At 41.7% G+C, this 22,386-nt stretch overlaps 5 protein-coding genes across 5 annotated transcripts; 3 read left to right on the forward strand and 2 right to left on the reverse strand.

Moving 5' to 3' along the window:
* Window positions 1-8,085: 8,085 nt before the first annotated feature.
* B0T23DRAFT_319675 (uncharacterized protein) lies at window positions 8,086-8,358 on the forward strand (the record flags this gene model as incomplete). The annotated part of the gene is made up of 1 exon (XM_062835134.1): window positions 8,086-8,358. A coding segment is annotated over one exon (273 nt), but the record flags the coding sequence as incomplete, so codon positions are not given.
* A 6,301-nt stretch (window positions 8,359-14,659) lies between these two features.
* Window positions 14,660-16,009, forward strand: B0T23DRAFT_156903 (uncharacterized protein). Its single transcript, XM_062832646.1, has 4 exons — window positions 14,660-14,971; window positions 15,050-15,268; window positions 15,323-15,733; window positions 15,797-16,009. The coding sequence occupies exons 1-4, from the start codon at window positions 14,891-14,893 to the stop codon at window positions 15,866-15,868; spliced, it is 783 nt and encodes a 260-aa protein (XP_062691398.1). The 5' UTR covers window positions 14,660-14,890; the 3' UTR covers window positions 15,869-16,009.
* Window positions 16,010-17,192: 1,183 nt separating this feature from the next.
* On the reverse strand, window positions 17,193-18,984 carry B0T23DRAFT_443121 (uncharacterized protein). Its single transcript, XM_062840845.1, has one exon. The coding sequence runs from the start codon at window positions 18,489-18,491 to the stop codon at window positions 17,385-17,387; it is 1,107 nt and encodes a 368-aa protein (XP_062691399.1). The 5' UTR covers window positions 18,492-18,984; the 3' UTR covers window positions 17,193-17,384.
* Window positions 18,985-19,228: 244 nt separating this feature from the next.
* On the forward strand, window positions 19,229-20,657 carry B0T23DRAFT_413045 (DNA polymerase delta, subunit 4-domain-containing protein). Its single transcript, XM_062839505.1, has 2 exons — window positions 19,229-20,108; window positions 20,181-20,657. Exons 1-2 carry the CDS (start codon window positions 19,566-19,568, stop codon window positions 20,349-20,351), a joined length of 714 nt encoding a protein of 237 aa, XP_062691400.1. The 5' UTR covers window positions 19,229-19,565; the 3' UTR covers window positions 20,352-20,657.
* On the reverse strand, window positions 20,658-22,325 carry B0T23DRAFT_381281 (uncharacterized protein). The gene is made up of 2 exons (XM_062837254.1): window positions 21,635-22,325; window positions 20,658-21,497 (listed from the first exon to the last, which is right to left on the reverse strand). Exons 1-2 carry the CDS (start codon window positions 22,215-22,217, stop codon window positions 20,803-20,805), a joined length of 1,278 nt encoding a protein of 425 aa, XP_062691401.1. The 5' UTR covers window positions 22,218-22,325; the 3' UTR covers window positions 20,658-20,802.
* Window positions 22,326-22,386: the final 61 nt, after the last annotated feature.

Below are 22,386 nucleotides of genomic sequence, written 5' to 3' on the forward strand. Positions count from 1 at the left end.
TTCGTAGCCTACAGTGTCCTGCCCCTAGCAGAGGTAGCCGTTCCTTCGGGTGGTGCTGGCTGTGTGACGGGGAGTAGCCTGACTGGCTGGTAATGTACTCCCCCCCTCTCCCTCTCCCTCTCCCCCTCCCTTCCACTTTCACTTGTTCCCATCCCATCACACTTCATCAGTAACGTAGTTGTCCTAACCCCCTTTTGCTTCTCCACCTGCCTCGCCAACTCCCTTATCTTCTTCAATAGCGCCACTACCTTTTTCAGCGTCGTCTGGTTTTGTTCTGTGTCTACCCACAGTCGTATCTCCTCGCTCTTGTCTTCTTCCACTACACTATTGTTATATCCGCTGCCGCTGGGGAAAAAAACGTCCATTGTCGTTCTTGGCGATGTACAATTCGTGAATTTTCGAGAGATAGAGTTGGGCTTCGGCGTTGAAGAGCGGTTTGTTGCGGACTTTGTGGGTGTCTCTTTGGTTGCGTTGGCTTCGTTGTGACTAAGTTTCGGACAGAGGTACGCTTGAACGATCCCAACGGCCCAAGCACAAGTAGAAGTATTTGCAGTAGCCGATGTCCACACGAAAAGCCAGACAAAGGCCCAAAGAAAAAAATGAAAAAAAAAAAAATTGAAAAAAAAAATTAAAAAAAAATAGCCATTATAAGACCGTAATGGGGATCACAACAATTCGAAAAGACATTAACTAGCGTTCTGATGGATATTATTATTGGTCTTATATACGTTAACCAGTTATATGGTCTCCCCCGTGGGCATACGGTGCTACTTCTGTTTACGTATAGTCGGTGGGAAAAACCGTACCTCTCGGCCGGGTAAAAAGAGGAACCCTCCACTTCGCTATCGTAACGGCGCCGTATCGGCTCCGTACCTTTCCTAGAGGTATTTACCTAGCTTCCTCTCACTATAACCTTACCATTATAACTGACACGGGGGTTTCCCCCGTTAGCACCCTGTCTGTCAAAGGGAAGTGGCGCCCCATTGAGGGAAGCGTCCACCTTCGCCTGCAATCAAGCATATCAGGCTTGACTGACAGACAGTCAACTCGAAGACAGAGTTGGAAGATGGTACAAGAATGAATTCACATCTACGATTCTGCTCTATGCTGGTTGGTCTCCACGCATCAATGCCTCGCAAGACTCCCGCCAAGCCGAAGCCCAAGCGGTGGTTCTTCTGAGGCCAGCGATGGTGTTTCTTCCGAGATTGAGAGCGAGGTGGAGGACTATGGCCAGGCGACGGCGACGAAGTCTGTCGGCGACGACGCAGAGTAGGCGCTTTGTCGCCCATACCTTAACCTACCTAGTTAGTAGTTAGTTAGTTCGTTTGGGGGTGCGTTCTGATGGATATTTCTATTCAGTAATTGCCTAGAACTCAAGACCAGAGGTGTTACAAAGGCGCTTGGATGCGTAGAGGTAGTAGGAGTATGCCTTACCTAAGATATAATGTCAAAGGTCTCAACTATTTTGTTTTGTTCAGGACGAGCATACCTTGGTAGGTAGTTCTTCGTCGCCTGGTAGAAGAAGCGTTCGGGGAGGTTTGTGAGTTTTTTTGATGAGAGCAGATGAGAAGAGAAGAGATGAGATGGGTCCAGATCTGCTACTCTGCTCAGCTCAGCTCAGCTTGGTACCTACCTACCCAGGTGGCTCCAAGAAAAGACTACACACGGGCTCACCAAAAACCAGTGGTCGTGTGTGTACTGTTTTTTTTTTTTTTTTTTTGGAACCACCTGCTACCATAGGAGGGATAGCACGCTTCTGGTTCAAACCTAGGTTCCCCACGGCAGTTATACGGACTAGGTAGTCGGAGGTCCAGTCCTGACCGTAAACAGTCACTTCGGCGTACATGTATGAGAAATAAGAGCTCTTTGAACAATTCCGTCAACGTACCTACCTCTACTTTATGTTGCGCGCGGGTTGGTTTGTCGCTTTTTTTCCCCTTCTCCCCTTAAGCGCTCTCCTCTCATCTCGAATGAGGTTGTGATGAGAGACGTATCGTAACTTACACTTGCACTTGGGTTCATGACTCTGTTTCTATACCAGATAGAAAACACATACGACCGTACACACCACAAAACTCGGGGGATATCGTTCACTCATAAAACTCCCATAAGTAAAGGAATCCAGTGAGGGCTGGCCAGACTAGAGTCTGAGTTTATTAGTTGAATCAGTTGACGATTAGCGGTCCGTGGTGTTGTCTGTGCATGATGTCTTTTATCTTTTGTCTTTTGTCTTTGGATCACTTTTCTTTATTTTTTTTGTAAAAAAAATTTATTTTAATTTTATTTTCCCGAGTGTCATCCTGTTTCGTCGAGTTTTGCATCATGTTCTCTTCGAAGATTGGGGACTTTTTGTTGATGTTGGTTGGACTGGGAACGGAGTAAAGGGAACGGGACAGTCGGGCCAGCGTGATCGGCGATCGGTCAAAACTGGTGGAGTCGCGAAGGGTGTACATAGTATACGCAGTAGGTAATTTTGGTTGATGTGGCGATGGTGGCGGTGACGGTGTGGTGACGGTGTGGTGACGATGTTTAGGTGAATGTTTGATGAGGTTTTGTCTGGAGGTTTGGTACGTGGTACTTGACAATTGACGATGAGGGTTGTTGGGTTTGGTAAATTGGTGGGTTTTGATGAATGTCATGGTTGTGGTGAGGGCTTCCTTCTGTTTTTCCGGCTGTGCGGATGGACCCACCGTTCGTCTCAACGTCACCCGAACTTTCGGCGTAAACCTTTTCATTCAAATTCCACACCTTGGAAAACATCACCGACGACGTGAATAGGACACGTTCACGGAATGTTGACGTCTGATTGACATTGATCATGTTACTGACGATCCGACTTCACGCACACACCGCAATCATGTACCTTTTTCAGCTCGATGTCGAGTTTCTGCGGCATTTGAAAGGCGGTAAAGCCTTTGCATAATGTATCTACGTAGCAGCATCCGCAAAAAATATGCAAACCACTGCACGAAGCGTGCATACCTAGGTACACATGCTTGGACCATTTGTATGTAACGTGCGGCTGCACGAGTAAACGTGGACTCGCTGGAACCCTGAAGAGCTCGTCAGGTTCTGATTCAAACAGCGAAGCCCTGGGGCATGATTTGCGGAGATTCAGGAACATGAAGACAGGAAAAAAAAAACTAATAAAAAGAACGAATACAAACAAGTCGTCCAATAGGCATGAGAGTGAATATTGAATGGACATGAGATGCTTGGCGAAAGGCAACGTGAAGTTGGTTTGCAGATTGAGGTGGAAAAAGAACGGGATTTGCCATATAAAGCTGGACAGTGTAATCCAGGCCCTACATGTCAGGGCACACACCTAGAACCCCACATGCAGGCAGGGCAGGTACAACCCACAGTATGAGATGAGGGCACACACACATGGGGTGTATGCCTAGCATTATGTATTTAGCCAGGATTAAGGCCTCTATATCGTTTAGAAGGCCATCCTTCTCTAATACATCACATTAAATCACACATTACCTTACAGAGGTCCCTATCCTTATAATCTAATACCTATACTAGTAAATCGAACGGATAACCAACCAAAATCAAAGTTCGCTAGGATCTTATCCGCTAATTTCTTATATTAGACTAATCCAATCGCTAAATGCTGTACTCTTTATACTTCGGAACGCCGTATCGCCTTAATACGATTATGCTAAATATTAAATTTAATACTAATATTATACCTAATATTTAATCTATAAATAAAACTAAATTAATTAATTTAAAATAAAGAGTTAAATAATTACTTTATTTCTATACTACTAATTACCCCTATAATACTCAAATTAATAAATCTAATTTTAACTTCGCTTACTTACTATAATTAATATTTAATATAGAAGTAGATTAAATTAAAGTAAATAATAAACGGCCTTATTTATTAACGTAGGAATCTTAAAAAGGGTTGCTTTTTAATATATTTTTCTAATTTAAGTAGAAAGTTTGTATAACGTTTAAACGTTCCCTAATAAACCCTCTACAAAGCCCTTCTATTAAAACTAACCTTAATAATTCCTTTGAATTAGATTTACCTATAGTAACATTATATACTATCTAATATAATTAAATAGAGAAAGGTAAAGTAAAGGTATTGTTCTTATAACTATTATTACTATTATTATTAATAGTAATTTAACTTATTAAATTAAATTCGTTAACGGCCGTTCTTTCTACTACCCTAAACTTACCTTTCGGACCGTCTATTCTCCTATTAATTACTTATTAAATTAAAATTTAATTACTTAAATTAATATTAATAATAATTCTAAATTAAAAACGTTTATTATTACCCGACCCCCTTAATTTATTAATACTACTAATAGACGAATAAGATTAATTTCTAAAACCCTAAACCGAAGAATTCTAAATTTAAGAACCTAAATATAATTTTTTTAAATTTTAGGAAAGCCAGTTCGGACCCCAAATAATTGGAATAGGAAAATAGATTTCTTAATTACTTAATAAATAATTATTTATTAATCCCTATTATTCCCCTATTGAATACTCCCCGGTTTAAGATTAAGATTTTAATATTAATATAAACGAAGAAAATATTAAAACTAGTATACTTTGCAATTAATGAGGTACAATATTAGGGATAATACTTAGCAATTATTTAAATTCGCTAATAGAATACGTTTATATTAAGCCTAAAAACCGAGAGCCTAATTTTAATAATCCTAGTATTGATAGAGAATTATTTATAAATAATGAATTTAATAAAGATTATAGAAATTCTACTACTTACTAATAACTAGCGGTTAAATTAAATTTAAATTTAAAATAAACTTGTAAATTATTAAATCAAATTTATCTAAAGTAAAATCTAAATTATAATTAAAATTTATTAAAATAACTGTTACTTTATCTCAATTCCGAATCCGGCCCCAAAAACGATATATTGTTAAATTATAATAATAATAACCCCAACTAACTGTTAACTCGTTAAATTGTAGCTGAATTAATAGTTATAGCTTTTTAAAGAGCTTGTAAAACTATAAATTAAAATATAGCGAATTTATTCGTAGCCGTTTAGAATTCTACCCTTAGGATTCTAATTACTATATTAAACAACCTCAAAGTAAATAATATTAAATACTTTAATCCCTCTATTAAAGATCCTTTAGGATCCGGAATTATTATTAATAGAAAGTTTATTAAATATAATAACGTTTATCTATTCTATAATAGATTATTTAACTTTAAAAGAATAAATAGCGAAGAAGTAATTTATAAAGTCTAGACTCAATATTTATTTAGTCCTACCCTTATTTAGTATTCCTATATCTTTACTAAAGTAAATAGAATACTCTTCGCTATTATATCTATTAACGCTATTTATTTTAAATTTAAAACTAGATTTAAAATCGATTATTCTATCGCTATAGAATGTTTAAAATAGTCTAAATTCACCCTTTAGGACGTAGTAATAAAAAAAGATATTATAATATTTATTTAAATAATAATTAAAAATACTAAATTATATAAAATAAATACTTAGGGATAAATAATTATAGTATATAAAATATTCAATAGTAATATTTAGACGGAAATTAATAAGCCTAACAAAAATACTACTCTCGATAATTTTTTAAAGAATATTTAAACCCGGGAGAATATACTATACTATTAAATAAAAAACCTAATTTCTCAATCAATAAGAGGCAGTCGTAGCCGTAAAAGTTATTTAAATTAAAATTAACCTTAGAATTAATACTATTAATTTCCTTAAAACCAGAATTAACTATACAATTAATATTATTAATTCCTTCAAAATTAGGGCCAACCCCAAAATTAATACTATTAATTTCCTTAAAATTAGAATTAAATATATAATTAATCCTATTAATTCCTTTAGAATTAAAGCTAGAGCCAGCCTTAAAATCGATACTATTAATTTTCTTATAATTAATACCCAAACTAAACTATTACCCTAATTAACTATTAATTTAACTAAAGCTAACTATAGCGCTAACCCTTTATTCCTAAATATAAACGCCTACTAGCACTTCCGTAATAATAATTAAAATAATATAATTAATTAAGTAATTAATATACTTTCTTTATTAACAAATATAATTATATAGTACTAGAAGAATTAATAAATAATTTAACCGTATTCTAAGCGTCGGTTAAAGAAGTCTAGGATTAAAATTTCCTTTAACTAGCTAATAGAATTTATTATATCGACGTATAGCGAAATAGTAACGCTTAAGAGAATAAAGGCTACTACGGCGAACCCTATACTTTAAAGTCCAATTAATATAAATACCCCGACATTATATAATTTAGTATTACTAAACGTATAACCATTAATTACAAATATAAAATATATAATTAATCATTCTCTAATAAAAATAAATTTCACGCTTATATTAAGAACTCTCACCCTAAAACCACTATAATATTCTATATTAATAATAATTAAACTCGATTAAAAAAAAATAAACGCCCCCGTTACTAAAGTCTCTAAACAAGGGCGTAAATAAGGAGCCTAAGATTATAGCCGAATTAAACTCGGTTATTTAATTCCCAATTAAGAAATTAATTACCAAATTTAAATAAAATATAATTATTAATTTTAGAATTAAATATTAAATCTATTTTAAAATTTAAATTATATTAAACCCGGATTTAAATATTAAATACAATATTTATATTAATACCGGATATTCTATTTCTCTAGCCAATAAAATATAAATTATAACTAATCATCCCTAAATAGAAATTTATTAACAAATTATACTATTAATAGTAAAAGGCATTAGTAATAATATTTACCGTACAAACAACTATACTATATTACCTATTTACCTCCAAGGCACTAATCCGAATAGTAATAAAATCTTAGTATATTTTGAGCGCGAAATCGCCCTTATTAATAACTTTGTAACGAAGATACTTATAGGAATAGATATTCTAGGATCGGAAAGTTTCAATATCTTTAACTCTAGGAACCAAATTATTATTATATTATACAATATAATTATTCCGATAAAAACAAATATTAGGAAACTATATAATATTAAAATTAAGGTGTTAATAAAGTATAGGCTTCCCCCAAAATCGGTAATAATAGTTAATATTTACTATACACAAATCGATAATCTATAAAACTATATCTTCGAACTATATATCCCAAAATACAATACTTTCGGGTTATATATATTATTAATAATAGGCGGTATTAATAATATTACTTTAATTAATTTATTCCTATATTATATTGCTATATAAGAAGGTTAAACCCTAGGTTATCTTATATTAATTGATAGTAATTATAATAGAATTTAAATTAATAAAGATTTTATAGTATATACCGCGGTATTCGCATACTACGGACTAGAAAGGTATATACTTAAGCTAGGCAACCTGCCGGACATTCTCCAACACTATATAGGAGTTAGAATCTACAAAAACACAAACCCTAATATACTTAAAAAAGTCGGTAAAGTTCTTACAAACTATCAAAACGTCTTTGAGGATAAGGGTTTTATTAATATCCCTAAGGAAGAATAAATAAGAATTAAATTTAAGCTAGAATAATATATATAAATTCCTAAATATAATCGAATTTATCCTCTAGGCCCTAATAGGCGAATAATAGTAAGGGAGACGCTTGAAAAATTAACTTCAATAGGAAAAGTCTAATAAATAAAATACTAAATCCCCTTCGCCTTTCTAATATTCATTATTTAATATACTATTAATAACGTTCGTAAGGGACGTATAGTAATCGATATTAGAGTTCTAAATAGGATGTCGATACCTAATACCTATCCTATAAAAATATAAAAAGAAATTTTAAATAACATCGCTATTAAAGGAGCTAAATTTATTATAATTTTAAATGCAATTATATTCTACTACTAATAGAGGATATACCCCGAATTATATTAAACTTTAATTATTATTATATTAAAAGGCCAATTTATATTCAATTGTATAATAATAGGTTATAAAAATTCAAATATATATGTCTAATATTAAATAGACTTAATACTATCCTATATTAACGTAGCCGAAATATACTATAATAATATTATAATATTTTCTTAGAACCTAGAGGAATATATTCGCAATTTAACAGTAATCCTCGAAGTATTCAAGTATAAAAACATATTTATTAGACCATCTAAAACTTTCGTAATATTCCTTAATATTCTAATACTAGGCAAACTTATAGATAAATTCTTAATATCTATAATAGAGGGAAAATTAAAAACTATTACTAAACTTGATTTCCCCAAAACTCTAACGCAACTTAACTACTTCATTAAATTCGCTATATATTTACAAAAAAATATACCGCTATTCGGGATTCTAGTTCAACTACTTGAATAGCGTAAGATAAAGTTAATTAGTAAAGTAAATTAAAAAAAGCCTCGCACCGGAAAATAAAAGTTCTAGGCTCCTAATATTCTATATTAATATCTAATAGCGAAAGAATTAGTAGCGTTTAGGGAAATTAAACGAATAATTTCTAATAATATTAAATTCCAGTTATTCGTTGTAATAAGAAAGCTATTTATTGATTTTAATGTATTTTAGTATAGAATCGGCGTTGAAATCTACTATATTATAAATATTGAACTTTAAAGACTAATGAAGATTAGGACTATTATAGGCTTCCTAACTAAAAAATATTATTAAACAATTATTTTCCTAAGTCGTACATTGATAAACGCCGAACGGTATTACTAATTAATAGAAATAGAAATCTTAAGGTTCGTTTAGACTTTATAAAAATATAGGAAATAAATTAACGTATTAAATAACCCGCTAATAATTTTATATACTAATTACAAAACTATCGTCGGACTCTTTAAATAGATAAATATTTCTAATTTAACTACGTTAAACGTTAGAAATAAAAAATTGATCCGTGTAATAAAATACGCAAGCTAATTCTATAATATTATTAAAATACTTTATAAATTAGGAAAGTAATACATCGTCCCTAATATATTATTTCGCCTCAATTATATAAATAATATATTAAATACCGAAAAATAAATTAGTAATAAGGGCGGATTTAATAGATTACTAAACGATTTTAATAAATATTAAGTAATAAAATAGATTTTCTACTAGTAAGCCTACGACCTATTAAATTAATAAACTAACGTAATATATTGTAATATTAATCCCGGTTTTAAAAAGGCAATCCAATAAAATTATAATTAAGACCCGTACTAGGTCAAAATCTCCCAAATTCTAGTATAGAATTAAAGACTCTCACCCGAAAATTAAGTGTAAATCCTATTTAAATAGAAGGAGGGCCTATTATAAAAATTAGAACCCGGAAACTAAAATAAACTCTACATTCCTCGAAATCCTTACCTACTATAATTATTCGAAACATTCTATAGTTTAAATTATTTAAGTTACTATTATCTAACTTCTTACTTATAATAATACTATATCCCTAGAGGAACATTAGAACTCAAACGTTATTTCAAAGGCTACCCGAATTATATACATTTTAAAAAACAGTATTATAAACCTTACAACAATCTCTAGCCAATATTAATTCAAGTACTATATCCCTACTATACAATTAACATCAACTTTATTTTATTACTCCCAACAAACTCCAAATACAATTACAATACAATTATAATTAGTATTAATAAATTAATAAAGGAGCTACTCCTCACACCCGGCAAAATAATGTAGATAGTATAATAATAGGCGTAAAATTTTATTAATAGCCTATTTTAAGTAAATTAGGGGATATTAAGAATTATTATTTTAAATTAAAACCCGAAATTCGTTTCTACTTTCTAAAAAGGAATATAGTAGGCCCTTAGAACCAAACTTCTTTACTCAACAATTTATTACCCTTAAATAGATAGCCAGATAGAGCGAGTAATATAAATTATATAGCCGGTACTTCGATACTTTATTAATTATTTAAATAATCCAATATAGTAATTAATAACGCTGCCCAAACTACAATTCAAATACAATAATTCTATCGCTTTATTAATTAGAATATCACTAAATAAAGCAGCCCTTAGATTCAGACCGAACAATATTGCTAACGCTATAATTAGGAAAGAATCAATAAGGCTGCTAAACTTCAACTTCCCTAATTACAAAATATCTATATAAGACAGCATTGTACTAATAGGAATCATAGTTAAATACTATTATAATAAATATTATTAACCAATATTCTTCAATATTAATAATAGAATTTTGCTCCATTTATACAAAAGTTATATAATCCCAAATTTAAATTTAAAATTCGGCCCCTAATATACCGGACCTTTTAGAATTAAAGAGTGTATAGGTAAATTAATATATAGGCTAGAATTACCCGAATTTTAGAAAATCTATAATGTAATCTCTATCGACTACTTAGAACTAGTACTATTCGATATCTATAGTTGTTAATTACCCTAAATCGGCCTAATTAGAATAGCCGATTAAATTAGATATATTATTAGCGAAAAGGATATTAAAAATAAGAAGTATTATTATTTTAAATATAAAAATTTAAGTAAGGAATACGATAAATAGAAGCTAGCCGATTAAATAAGTTAGGACGGAACTAAGTTAATTTAAGAGTAGGAGGATAGAAAGAGACGTATCGATATAAAAGACCTTATATATTAATTAAGTTAGACTTTTAAAATATATTAACGTAGGGTACTTAATGGGTTGCCGAAGCTAGATTTTTAGAATAATAAAGAAAAACGGACTCAATATTATAGTAGATAGATTTAATTAATATAACTATTTATATTTATAAGGGCGCAACGCATTTTGGAGGGGGCAGATTGTTAGGGCACACACCTAGAACCCCACATGCAGGCAGGGCAGGTACAACCCACAGTATGAGATGAGGGCATACATATATAGGGTATATGCCTAACATTATGTATTTAGCCAGGATCAAGGCCTCCACATTGTTTGGAAGGCTATCCTTCTCCAATACATCACATCAAGTCACACATTACCTTGCAGAGGTCCCTGTCCTTACACTATACAACCAAATCCCGTACACGGCACACCCCACTGCAGGACGCACAGGCTCACACAGAGGGAGGGACGGAGTAACCCGTTACCCGTCGCTGTGTGCCATTTTGAAAGCGTGTGCACAGCAAATGAGGTTATGCGTATGACATGTGGTCGCACAGCTGGGGGGTTTGTTCGTAGGAGATGACGGAGATGGGAAATGAGAATGGTGGTACACAGGGGCAGAAGAGCGGGGATGCTTGTGTTACTGGGGATGAGGATGACTGAATGAATGACTGGACTGGATCTTGGGGTTATAATTTCTTGAAATGAGGTTCGGCACTGCAACTGTAGAATGTAGTGTAGGTTTAGTGTACATAGAGATCCCGCTCGGGACGGTATGGTATGTGCAGTAGTGAGGTGCGGTTATTGAGGTTGGTAGGTAGTGTTTGTGGCTTCAGCTACACTTATCCAGGTGGTTGGGCGGTTTTATTTCCTACCTTCTTTTCTTTTTTGCTTCTCTCTCATCACGCAGGGACTATTTGCTCTAATGGAGTACGGACTATTCTGTCAATGATAGTTTATGAGAATGAAACTAGCGCCATCGTGAGTATCCGAGCCAGAGACACTTCATTTTGACAAAGTCCCCGTTCTAGTGTAGTTGCTCAGAATTGGACGAGTACCATATTGTGGTCGACGTGGTGCTGCTGCTGCTGCTGCTGCTGCACAGAGGGCAATGGTAGTCAAACGTGTCTCACCGAATATTCGGCATTCAAAAACAGCTTCCCTTTTCCCCTTTGTTGCTTTTCGTGCGCATTGTGTCTTGCACGTTGAGCTTCTAGTGGTGCTGAGACAGACCTCTGTGACCTCGGTCTCTTCGTTCTGGGCAGAAAATGCCAAGCGGGACGAGTGACCATGTTCAGTCTGTCTGGGCTTCAGGTTGTTAGCACGCTGCGGGAAAGGGCTCCACACTTGACCTCCATGTCAAATCATCGATTGAATGTTTTTCAAGGCGGAGCATCCTCCCCAGGATCCCAGCCTTCTGTCTTGTCGCTACACTGCACTAGTAAAAGTCTCTGATTTCGGACATTGGCGAGTGCTGATCCTGATTAGGGTCGATCGCGATCGAGGCCATCATCATCTCCTCATGTTTTTTTGCTAGCGAAAAAGTTCGGAATGGCAGCCGATGGTGACAGGACTCGCAAGAGCGAGGAAATCAAAAAGACGAAAGAGAAGTAGAGCAAAAGAGATTTGATTGTGAGTGGTGCTCATGACATCAGTCCACTCTCCAATTCCTTGGTGCTCTCCACTCGATGATGCACCGCTAGCACAGACCAGGCAATGGTCGAATGCACCGCCAAATCGGCGTGGATCGAGCTTAAACCCAACCCAAGGAAGGGAAGTGACTGCTGATGGGATGGGCGCCGCCGCAGGTACCAGGGCACCTCATCCTCCCCTCGTCTGATATGGTCAACAAACTACTTGCACGTGTATGGAACAACCTCTACTCCTTTGAAACAGCCTCGAAACCATCGCAAAGAAACAACCTACCTAACCAGCCCTCCGGGACTTTTGGCTCGTGGTCAAGTGGGGGGAGATGGAATGGAGACGGGCTGGAATGGGAATTCGCACAAAACCCACTGTACGTATCCAGCGATCCACTCTGCCCGCACGCCAAGCGACCGACGACAAGCGACGATGAGCATCCAGCTGCTCCAGGGTTCAAGACCATGGTTTGAGATAAACTTCGACAAATTGGCCAATCAACTCCTGCCATATTCCTGCCCAGCATGTGGCTAGTGTACACTAGAGACCGGGGACTCTCCACAGAGAAACATCATCGATGCAAACCTTATTGACAAACACCGCACTTTCCCCGACTGGAACCCCCAAGAAGCAATTCCCAGCTTTCAAGCGATCATCATCATTGAAGAAAAAAAAATGAAAAAAAAAACCTTCAACCACGTCGTCGGGATCTGAGCTGCCGAATGAATGACTTGATAGACTACAATGTACACCATGTACACTACATTGGCTTACGCAAGGACCGTACGATCGGGCAGCGGCCTTTGGCAATCTGGGCTTGGCCGCCAGGAAACCCAGCCTCTTCCGTCACAGGCTTCACAGAATCTCAGGACCCTCTTCTCTACTTGCTTCCACGCTTCCATCCAGCAGCCAGTGAGAAGGGCCACAGCAGTCTGGTGGCAGGTTTAATGTCCAGAATTTCACCAACCCGCTGCGTACCACGGCAAATGGCCGGTTTTTGAAACACGGGAACGACCTTGCTCTGCTCGGGTTCTCGGAACAGCTTGTTGCTCATCTCCCCATCTCCCAATTGCCTGCCAAGAGATGGTTGATCGATGAGTGGTCAACCGCGAAGACGTGTGCCATGACATGACATCCCAACATACCCAGCTTTTTACGACTCTGCAACGTCAACATCAAAGTCCAGGAACAGTAACCAAGATGTTGATGACATCCCTTTTTTGGATCCCCAGGCACAACAACACTTTACCGCTTCAGCCATAATCCAGAAAACGAAAAAACAAAAAAAGTTCACACCGCGTATGGTGGCAGGGAGAGGCCTACAAGCTGTGTACCTGCCAGTTAGTTAAGCTTCCAGTTGCAGTGCATAATGTGGCTTGCTTTTTCTTTTTTTCTTTTTCACCCTTTCAGTTCCTTGCAACATGGAATAGCTCGCCCTGGCCTTGGCAGCCTGCCCTGGGACGACCTGACCCTGACCTGGTGCCCTGCAAGCAACGTCACTCGGTCACCTTATCACCGGCCATGCCATTTGTTAACTGTACTAGAACGACTGCTAGTGGTTGCCACGGAGATGCACACCGAATCTAGTCTATGTATTGCGGTTGCGAACCAAAGAAAGGTCTTACCTCCCTGTCAGGTACCGACCGGGCAGGGACCAGTACTTCCCAACCTAGCTTCGTGGCTCTGAAAGGTCATCAGCGACATGGCCCACCCATTGAATTTGTTTCCTACCTACCCACCACACCATATTACATACGTAGTGTACATGGCTCGTTCTTGATGGTGTTGAAGGCCAAGAGGTGATAGCTGGTACCTACTGCGTAGCTGGTCGGTGAGTTCGGATGCGGCAGCTGTCAATGATGCTATCGGGCATCATTTCTGCCTTTCTTTTCCGTACTGGGCGATGAAATGGATCTGAGCAGCGAAAATCCAAAGGGTCCCAACAAAGAAGGATCTGACTTGTGGAGAGTGCTGTTCATGGTCGACACTAACCCCCAGTCCTATGGGATGTACATACCAAGTGGAAACAAACCTGGGTGCCCGGCTTCCCGGTGGACGACCGACGTCGTAGCACCCTGGTCGCATCTGGACAAGTTCTCTGATGGAGAGACATCACCAAGATCAGACTCCACTTTTTGTTTGGTGGGACAGCCGAGAACAAGCAACAAGGAACCTGGTCGACCTGGGTGCCCGTGGAGTTGGAGTCCGACATGGGGCTCCAGACGGACGAAAAAACACGCCTGGTTTGTTGTTTCCTTCCTGTTGTGGCTGGCCCGTTCCGTCAGTCGTCACTGCCCTGCCTGTCTGTCTGTGTAAGTGAAATTGATATAAACAGGAAGGCACGAGGTGCTACACCCAGTCGAGTCCTTTCCATCTTCCATCTCATCCAGCCTTGGCAATTCCCGCGTTTGTCTCACTTCGAAGGACTCAGACAACATTTAATTTGCACCACCCGACCGCCCTCTGCCCTCAAATCAGCTCGCCTTCACTTGCTCCCACCAAACAAAACCTACTTGGACCGCGACTTCTTGTCTCTTCCTCCTTCCGCACTCACCTTCAGCAATAATCCATCTCGGACCTGGTCGCCGCCGCCGCCTACAACCACACACTCAACCACCACACCAACATCTTTACATCCATCAAAATGAAGACCTCTGCTATTCTCGCTCTCACCGGCGCTCTTGCCGTCAGCGCCCAGTTCCCCGACAACTTCCCCAGCTGCGGTGTAAGTAGAGCCTCATGATGAACACTGGAGATGCCATGGGCCAAAACAAAACCATGTACTGACACCCCCACCCTTTAGACCCTCTGCGGCAACAACATGCTTGACAAGGCTGGCTCCGAGTTCCCTTGCGCCCGTGATGATGCTTCTTGCTTGTGCCAGCACGTCGACTTCGGCTACGGTGTTCGCGACTGCTCCATCGCTGTCTGCTCTGAGAGCGACGCCGACACCACCATCAACTGGGCCAAGAAGTGGTGCGCCGATGCCGGAGTCGACCTCAACCTTTTCCCCGCCGCTGCTGTAAGTTTACGCATTTCATGACTGAGACGCAGGCCATCACTAACAACCACATAGGGTCCTGGCGCTGGTGGCTCCATCCCCGGTGTGCCCACTACCACTACCACCGTGACCTCCGGCGTCAGCACTATCCCCTCCAGCACCGTCACTTCCGACGCTTCCTCTGACGGCGCCGGTGCCGGCGGCGCCGCTACCGCCATCACCACCAGCGAGTTCACCTCGACCTGGACCAGTGGCGACTCCACCGGTACCACCACCGGCACCACCACCATCTCTGGCATCTCTGGTGTTGCTGGCGCTACCTCGGTTCCCCAGACCACCGTCACCAGCGAGGTTGTCTCCACTGTCACCTCTGACAGCACCACCGTTGAGACCACCTTTAGCACCACTATGACCTCGTCCCTCACCGGCTCTGCCCTCAGCTCTGCCCTCCAGAGCCAGGCTAGCAGCACTTCCAGCCCTGGCGCTGTAAGTTTTTTTTTTTCCACTTTCTATATTCTTTCGACCAAGATGCTAACAAACAACCTTTAGGCTCCTCACCAGACCGCCGCTCCCATCGCCGGTGTCCTCGCCGCCGCTGGTTTCGCCGCCATGCTTCTTTAAGCACCACATTCAGCAAATTTTTCCTCTATTGAGCGGACCTATTTGACTGACACGATTTGGAATGATGGGTTTTTTTAAACTAATGATGTGATGAATGGCGCCAAATCTTAATGACCTGAAAAAGAAAGGAGTCGGTCTGGCAGATGCTCTTGCACATATGTAAGATTCGGGGGGGCTGGTTTCTGCTTTTTTCTACACTGTTACGCCTGGAGATGATACCATTGTGGTGGATTTAATCTTGGGAATGAAATGATGGATGATGGAAGGACGGGTTACTTAATGATTGATGTATGAACATTTTTTCCATCCTGGCTTACTGGATAACGGTAGCCGGATGAAAAATAAGTTAAGGATAGATGCTTAATCAACATCTTACAAAATACTTTTTGCTGTGTCCTTTCGTGAGGTGGCAGGATATGAAGGGACATCATTATGCATTCGATGCTCAATAAATAAAGCCAGAATTTGATGGTAGGAACGGGAGCTTTTCAGTTCCTACTTGAAGTTAGCCATGTTTTCCACAACCAAGGGTGAACAACGAATGTAAAGCAAGTGGTTGTGATGAAGTCAATGTGGATTGCTCAATGTCGACATTGCGACTGGACGGGGAGTTCGCAATAATCGACACACACCTCCGCCAAGTGGGAAGATGAGATAGTCCACGTCATGCGTGCTTGCAGAGCCAGAACTAGCTTCAACTTGATCTTTTTTTTCTCATTATTTTGAATTCTCATTTGTTCGATTCAATGCGAATTTCACGTTTGTTCCGACAGATTCTATGCACACCTACCACACGCATCTTTCCCTTCTACTTCTCATGTGAACCTCCCCGCCCACTAAGCTTAGCTTTCTTTCCACTGAATCAAGACATTCCCAGAGCCCTCCTCTGCGACGTGGGAATCTGATCCGATCACGGATGACCAATGAGCCTCCACTCCCATCATAGCATCATTCATGTCTGTCTGTCGGGTATTGGCGTTGAATGGGGCAAAGGAGAATTGATGTCCAAGTCAGGTCTCCCGACCACCATGAGCACCTCTCTTGAGCGTATGAAGAAGCAAGTGAGCTTGGTCAACCAAGAACACAAACGATGCTTTTAGATAAGAGACGAAAAGGAAGATATACCGTAACACATTGTTTCCCCAACAAGCCATAGTGCAGTGAGCCAGTGTAGCAATAGCAAAGTAAAACACATGATAAACTTTTGTAAGTGGTAGGTAGGTAATTCATACAAGCCATGACATCGTGAAGACCGGTTCCTTTTCCCTTTTTTCTTGTCCCATTTTCCCCATTGTTTTTTTTTTTTTTTTTTTTTTTTTTTTTTTTTTTTTTTTTTTGTTTTCCTAACCAGATATTCCGAGCTCCTTCTCAAACGTCCCTCCGAGTCCGTTAGACCTGTATCCTCTACCATAGGCCCATCAAAATCTCCTCCGGCCGCTCCAGTCGCCTTCGTCCAGTCCAGTCTCTCAGTCTGTTTGTTGTTTTCCCCAACGATGAACGTTCGAACCCCGCCGGGCTAATGACTTCCGTTGGTCGTCGCGAACCTCGAATACCGCTGCGAATCCATCAACAGCTGCTGATCAGGCGTTTGCTCGTCTTCGTAGTACTCTTCTTCTTCAAGTTCGTCCTTGACGTGGACAGTATCATTTTGGTCTTCTTCGTTGTCGTCGTCGTCCTCCATATCCCCATCATCTTGGCCGACCTCTTCCATGACGACAGTTTGATCTTGATCTTGGTCCATCAGTTCTGGATCGACATCTTCGTCATCCTGTTGCTGTTGCTGTTGCTGCTGCTGCTGTAGCTGGCCGTTGTTCTTCTTCTGAGGACCGTTCCGTTGTCTTTGACCACCACCACTAACAGCAGGAGTGGGAGTCTGCGGCAGTCCAATTTGATGACCGTTCGTAGCGGCGGCGGCTGGCGTGGGGGTGTTGACGACAGCGGCAGCAGTAGTGGTAGTAGTGGTGGTAGTAGCAGCAGCCTGCTTCCCCCTCAACCCCTTCTTCAACTCCTTCCTCCTTGCTTCTCTCGCTGCTTTGAGCTGCGGATGGCGTTGCATGAACTTGGGTCCCCAGTGTTTTCCTACCGTTACGGTGGAGGTGGTTGTTGATCTTTCTTCCTCCTCTCCCTGCTGCTGTCCCTCTGCCTCTTGACCGTCCTTTCCATCCTTAGCATCCTTACCATCCTTGCCATCCTTCCCTTCTTTTCCATCCTTCCCAACCACTTTCCTCCTCCCACCCCCACTTCCCCCTGCCCCCCTCTTCTGAATCATCCCCTGCCCCTGCGCCTGTCCCTCTTTCAACCCCACCTCCAAAACTCGATCAGCAAACCGTCGAATATCCTCCATCTTCACCGGCAGTCCCAAATTCTCCTGCGCAAGCACCCACATGGCAATATTCTCCTCTTGTTCGGGCGTGAGCTTTTGCATCTCCCGCGAGGAGGCCTCGTAGGAGCGCTTGGCTTGGGGAGTCCCTTGGAAGTGGCGCTGCAAAGTCGAAAAAGGGATGGAGTGCGCTTGGGCGGCTTTGCGGATGGACAGACTCCCGGAAGAGACGGCGGCGATGGCGGCGGAGAATTGGGTGGGGGTGTATTGTTTTATGTGGGAGGTGGAGCGGGGGCCGGGCATTTTGGCGGTTATGGGAGGGTGGACTGTGAGGAAGACTGTGAGGGGGATAGAGGGGGATCAAAGGTGGATGAAGGGGTTGTGAGGGGGATGGTGAGAGAGAGTGGACAGGTCGATTTGGGGTGACTAGGTGGCTGATTCGGGATGGAGGTGGTGGAAGGTCCTATATCGCCAGTGAAGTTGAGGTCGAGAAGGTCTGTTGACAAGACTGAGTGAACTTTGGGTGGATTGACTGAAATTTCGCACTCAAAATCTGACGAGTTGGTTGGCGTGGTAAACTGACTATTCGGATATCGCGTGTAAGAGGTGATGCTCGCTAACGAGTTGGTTAGTTGCGTGACCTGACCAAAACAGAAACTTTTGCATGAAGGATGCTGACCGAGACTGAAATGAGTGGGATGAGAAACGTACCGGCGCCAAGTAAGCAAGGATATACTGGTCAATTGTAGGAAGAAAGGTAGATGGCGAAAGTGGTGCCGGGGTCCGTCTCTGCTCGAGAAATCTTTTTGGAAAAAAAAAAAAAAAAAAAAGTCAAGGTATGATTGAACAAATGGACGAGCGCTAACATTTCCGTCAGTGGCACCACGCAAATCCTGCTAGTGACCCAAGATGTTGCGGCGCCACTTGAATCAGGCAGCCCTTGACCAGGACACGTGACCTGGCGCATCTGTCGCGCCTCTGGGTTGGCCCGCCAGCACTGCCATGGTCCACTAAAAGTGTACCCTGCGTTGCCCGTCTGCATGCCTACGAAGAGAGAGGTACGTGCACCTGACGTCTCGGCGTCTTGCTCTTTGTCGCGTGAACAACAACCTTTTGCTTGTCCTTTTCACGTATTGATCAGTTGGGATATCTTCACCATCTTCATTTCGAACTGATACAGTTGTCAAAACACACTCATCCGAATACTTACTTCAATATCACCAACTCACTTTCTCAATTTCGAACTCCACCCACCTGACGTCATCCGTTTCTGCAGCACTCAAAACACGGAACCTTCGCGTCAACGACACCTCCAAAGGCAAGCACAACTCAGCACAAGCATAACAAGACCATTCAACCGCCAGGACTTCATATAAAATGCCAGTCACACGCAAATCAACTCGCTCTCGTGGTGGCGCCGCCGCTGCTGCTGCCCAAGGCAAACAGCAGACGCTCTCCTTCCACCACCGCGTCACCAAGCCGACCGTCAAAACAGGCAAAGACCTCATCAAAGAGGAGGAAGCACCTGAGACCGCAACCAAGACCAAGACCAAGGACATCAAGGTCGAAGAGGGAGCCATCAAAGAACCCGAGCCTAGCGAGTCGGAAGAGGAGGAGGAGCACGAGAAGAAGAAGAAGCAGCCACATGCCAAGGTGAAGAAGCCTGCAAAGAAAGCCGCGACTAAGCACGTCAAGGAAGAAACCAGGCAGGAGGAACCCAAGAAGCAGGAGAAAGAGGATGGACCAAAGAGAAGCGAAATCGAACTCTGCGCCCTTGAGATCCCGCAATCTGCCATTGATGCTTATTGGAACAAGATCGACTCGGCGCGCATGGCGTCGACTGTGCACAAGAAGCATACGCAGGACTTGACGACAGGGGAGAAGGTTCTTAGGTATTTTGATGTTAGTAGTCATTATGGTGTAAGTGTCAACCTCTCTCTACTGTTTTGTGACTTGGGAAGTGGATGGGGACAAAGCTGACTGGATATGTAGCCTTGCATTGGAATTACTCGTCTCAAGCGCTGGCAGAGGGCAGAGAAACTGGGACTTAACCCTCCTCTGGAGGTATTGGCGATCTTGTTGAAGGAGGGAGAGGGCGAAAATAAGGCTAGTGAAAGAGCGCATATGGATGAGTTGATGAACAGCGTTTCTACTGGTCCTTGATCACAAGGTCTCCTTCGGCATTTGAAGGCCAGTCTGGAAGTTCATCAAGCGCAGGATCCTACAGGTATGGATTGGGATGGGTTGGGATACGAGTCACAGTACACACAGTTTTAGCTGGGTTGGCGAGGCGTTCATGGGGAATTTGGTTTGCGGAAGATCTACTTTGGGTATGAACATGAAGTAACATGGGAAATGGGATTTGGGTCGGATTTCGACTCGTATCATCGATGTGTCAAGTACTCTATAGCTTGTCTTTTCTCTAGGATCGATATTCTGAAAGAAATCTAGGTGTATGCGTCCTCGTCCTGTCTGATCTATCTTTTCTTTCTCTTCGCGATTTGAGTTTTCCCCCTCGGATTCCCGTCCTTGATTGTTCTCTGTGTGTTCCCTAGGTACATGCTATCCCCTTCCTGCCGTACTATATCCAGTCTAGTCCTACCCCATCCTTCATCTAATACCAAATACTCCTCGTCCTATGATGCGGAATCCTCTCCCCGCCCTCCTTCTCCAACTCCTTGACAGCATCATACAAAAAGAAATCAATCAAGACCGCATTCACTTTTCCTTTCGCCTCCGGATGCTCCCTGATGATCTCCCGTCTAATCAGCTCCACGCACCAGATACTGCAGGCCCTCAACTGCATCTCCCACTCGCCACCATGCTCAATCATCTTCTTCTCGCGCACCGCCGCCTCCAGCGTAGGACCGTACAAGAGGCAGCCGAGCTGCCACAGCATTTGCGGAACGCGGTAGTCGGCAAACATGGTGATTTTGTCAATGTCCGCAAAGGATCCATAAGATTGGCCTTCGAAACAGGCCCACAGGTCAGCGACAAAGATTTGTGCGCGCTTAAGGATACGGATGGGTTGGCGCCGGCCGGGGTAGGGGTGGATGTCAGCGAAGCAAGGGAAATCGGAAGCGAGGAGGTTGACGAGGGCTGCGGCTGAGCCGTTCGCTTCTTCGATGAGGTCCAGGACAGACCCATCGTATTTCTCGTGGAGGACTTGGCCGGCTTCACGGAGACAGTCGAATCGTTCTTGTAGGAGGGGGATCTCCTCGTCTGTGGCGGACCGGAAGACGGTGCGGAGGACGTCTGGGGTGAATTTTTCGTCATTGATCCAGAATGCGGGATCGGTGATGGGGATTCCTGGACGAGAAAAAAGCATGCCGGTGTCAATGAAGGTTCTTTTGTATTTTTTGTTACATAGCTATGATACAACGCCGACATCATCATCATCGTCATCTTCCTCAGTAGCAAAAACTTCAAGAACAAGAAAGACCAACCTTCCTCTAACCCCCTCTGCAACGCCGCCACCAAACTCCAGTACCCCGTCCACCTCTGTCCTCTATACTCCACCTGGAACCGGTCTTCCTCGCTCTTCTCGCTCCAAAACGAAAAGTTGAGCAGATCCATGGTAAAGATGAACTGGACCGTCTCCTCGTTTTTGTCCTTGGGGTGGAGCTCGTGCGTCGACCAAGTGGCGGGCGAGTACTCCCGCTGCTGCATCTGGTCCCAGATGGTGTTGGCGGCCTTTTTGCACCCGCGCATGTCCAGGGCCACGTCGATGGCGTGGTTGTAGACGAACTCGGCAGACTCCAAAACGCCTGTCTCGGCGGCGGTGTGGGAGGCTTGTTTGCCGTTGAGGTGTTGACGCAGGAGCTCGAGGAGCTCGGGATCGGGTTGGTCTTCGTCCGAGGAGTAGGACATTTTTTGGGTGGGGGTGGTGGTGGTGGTGTGGATGAGATGGGATGTGTAGGGAATTGGGGGAGAGTGGAAAAATAATAGAGGGACTGAGAAGAAACGAGTGATGTGTTGGGATTTTGAAGAAAAGGGTTGAAGAGGTCTGGGAAAACGGAAAGGTTGCATTTTGTGAGTTTGGCACTGACTGTTGGGCAAGGTTAACCCTGAGATGGGTTGACTGGTTTCTAGAATACGATATCCTAAGCTCGAGGGAAAACAAACGGTCAATTTTACGGTGAGAGATACGATATCCTAGATTCCGTCTTGCTCACCCTACTGTGTCATTTTTCCATTC

Source organism: Neurospora hispaniola (genome assembly GCF_033458365.1).
Source record: "Neurospora hispaniola strain FGSC 10403 chromosome Unknown B0T23scaffold_5, whole genome shotgun sequence".
Lineage (NCBI taxonomy): Eukaryota > Fungi > Ascomycota > Sordariomycetes > Sordariales > Sordariaceae > Neurospora > Neurospora hispaniola.

What these genes read in the sequence shown, in the direction of transcription:
- B0T23DRAFT_156903 (XM_062832646.1), top strand. Translation starts at nt 14,891, where the DNA reads ATGAAGACCTCTGCTATTCTCGCTCTCACCGGCGCTCTTGCCGTCAGC. An exon ending in ACAACTTCCCCAGCTGCGGT is followed by an intron (nt 14,972 to 15,049) that starts GTAAGTAGAGCC and finishes CCCACCCTTTAG; the next exon opens with ACCCTCTGCGGCAACAACAT. An exon ending in ACCTTTTCCCCGCCGCTGCT is followed by an intron (nt 15,269 to 15,322) that starts GTAAGTTTACGC and finishes ACAACCACATAG; the next exon opens with GGTCCTGGCGCTGGTGGCTC.
- B0T23DRAFT_443121 (XM_062840845.1), bottom strand. Translation starts at nt 18,491, where the DNA reads ATGCCCGGCCCCCGCTCCACCTCCCACATAAAACAATACACCCCCACC.
- B0T23DRAFT_413045 (XM_062839505.1), top strand. Translation starts at nt 19,566, where the DNA reads ATGCCAGTCACACGCAAATCAACTCGCTCTCGTGGTGGCGCCGCCGCT. An exon ending in ATGTTAGTAGTCATTATGGT is followed by an intron (nt 20,109 to 20,180) that starts GTAAGTGTCAAC and finishes CTGGATATGTAG; the next exon opens with CCTTGCATTGGAATTACTCG.
- B0T23DRAFT_381281 (XM_062837254.1), bottom strand. Translation starts at nt 22,217, where the DNA reads ATGCAACCTTTCCGTTTTCCCAGACCTCTTCAACCCTTTTCTTCAAAA. An exon ending in GCAGAGGGGGTTAGAGGAAG is followed by an intron (nt 21,498 to 21,634) that starts GTTGGTCTTTCT and finishes TTTCTCGTCCAG; the next exon opens with GAATCCCCATCACCGATCCC.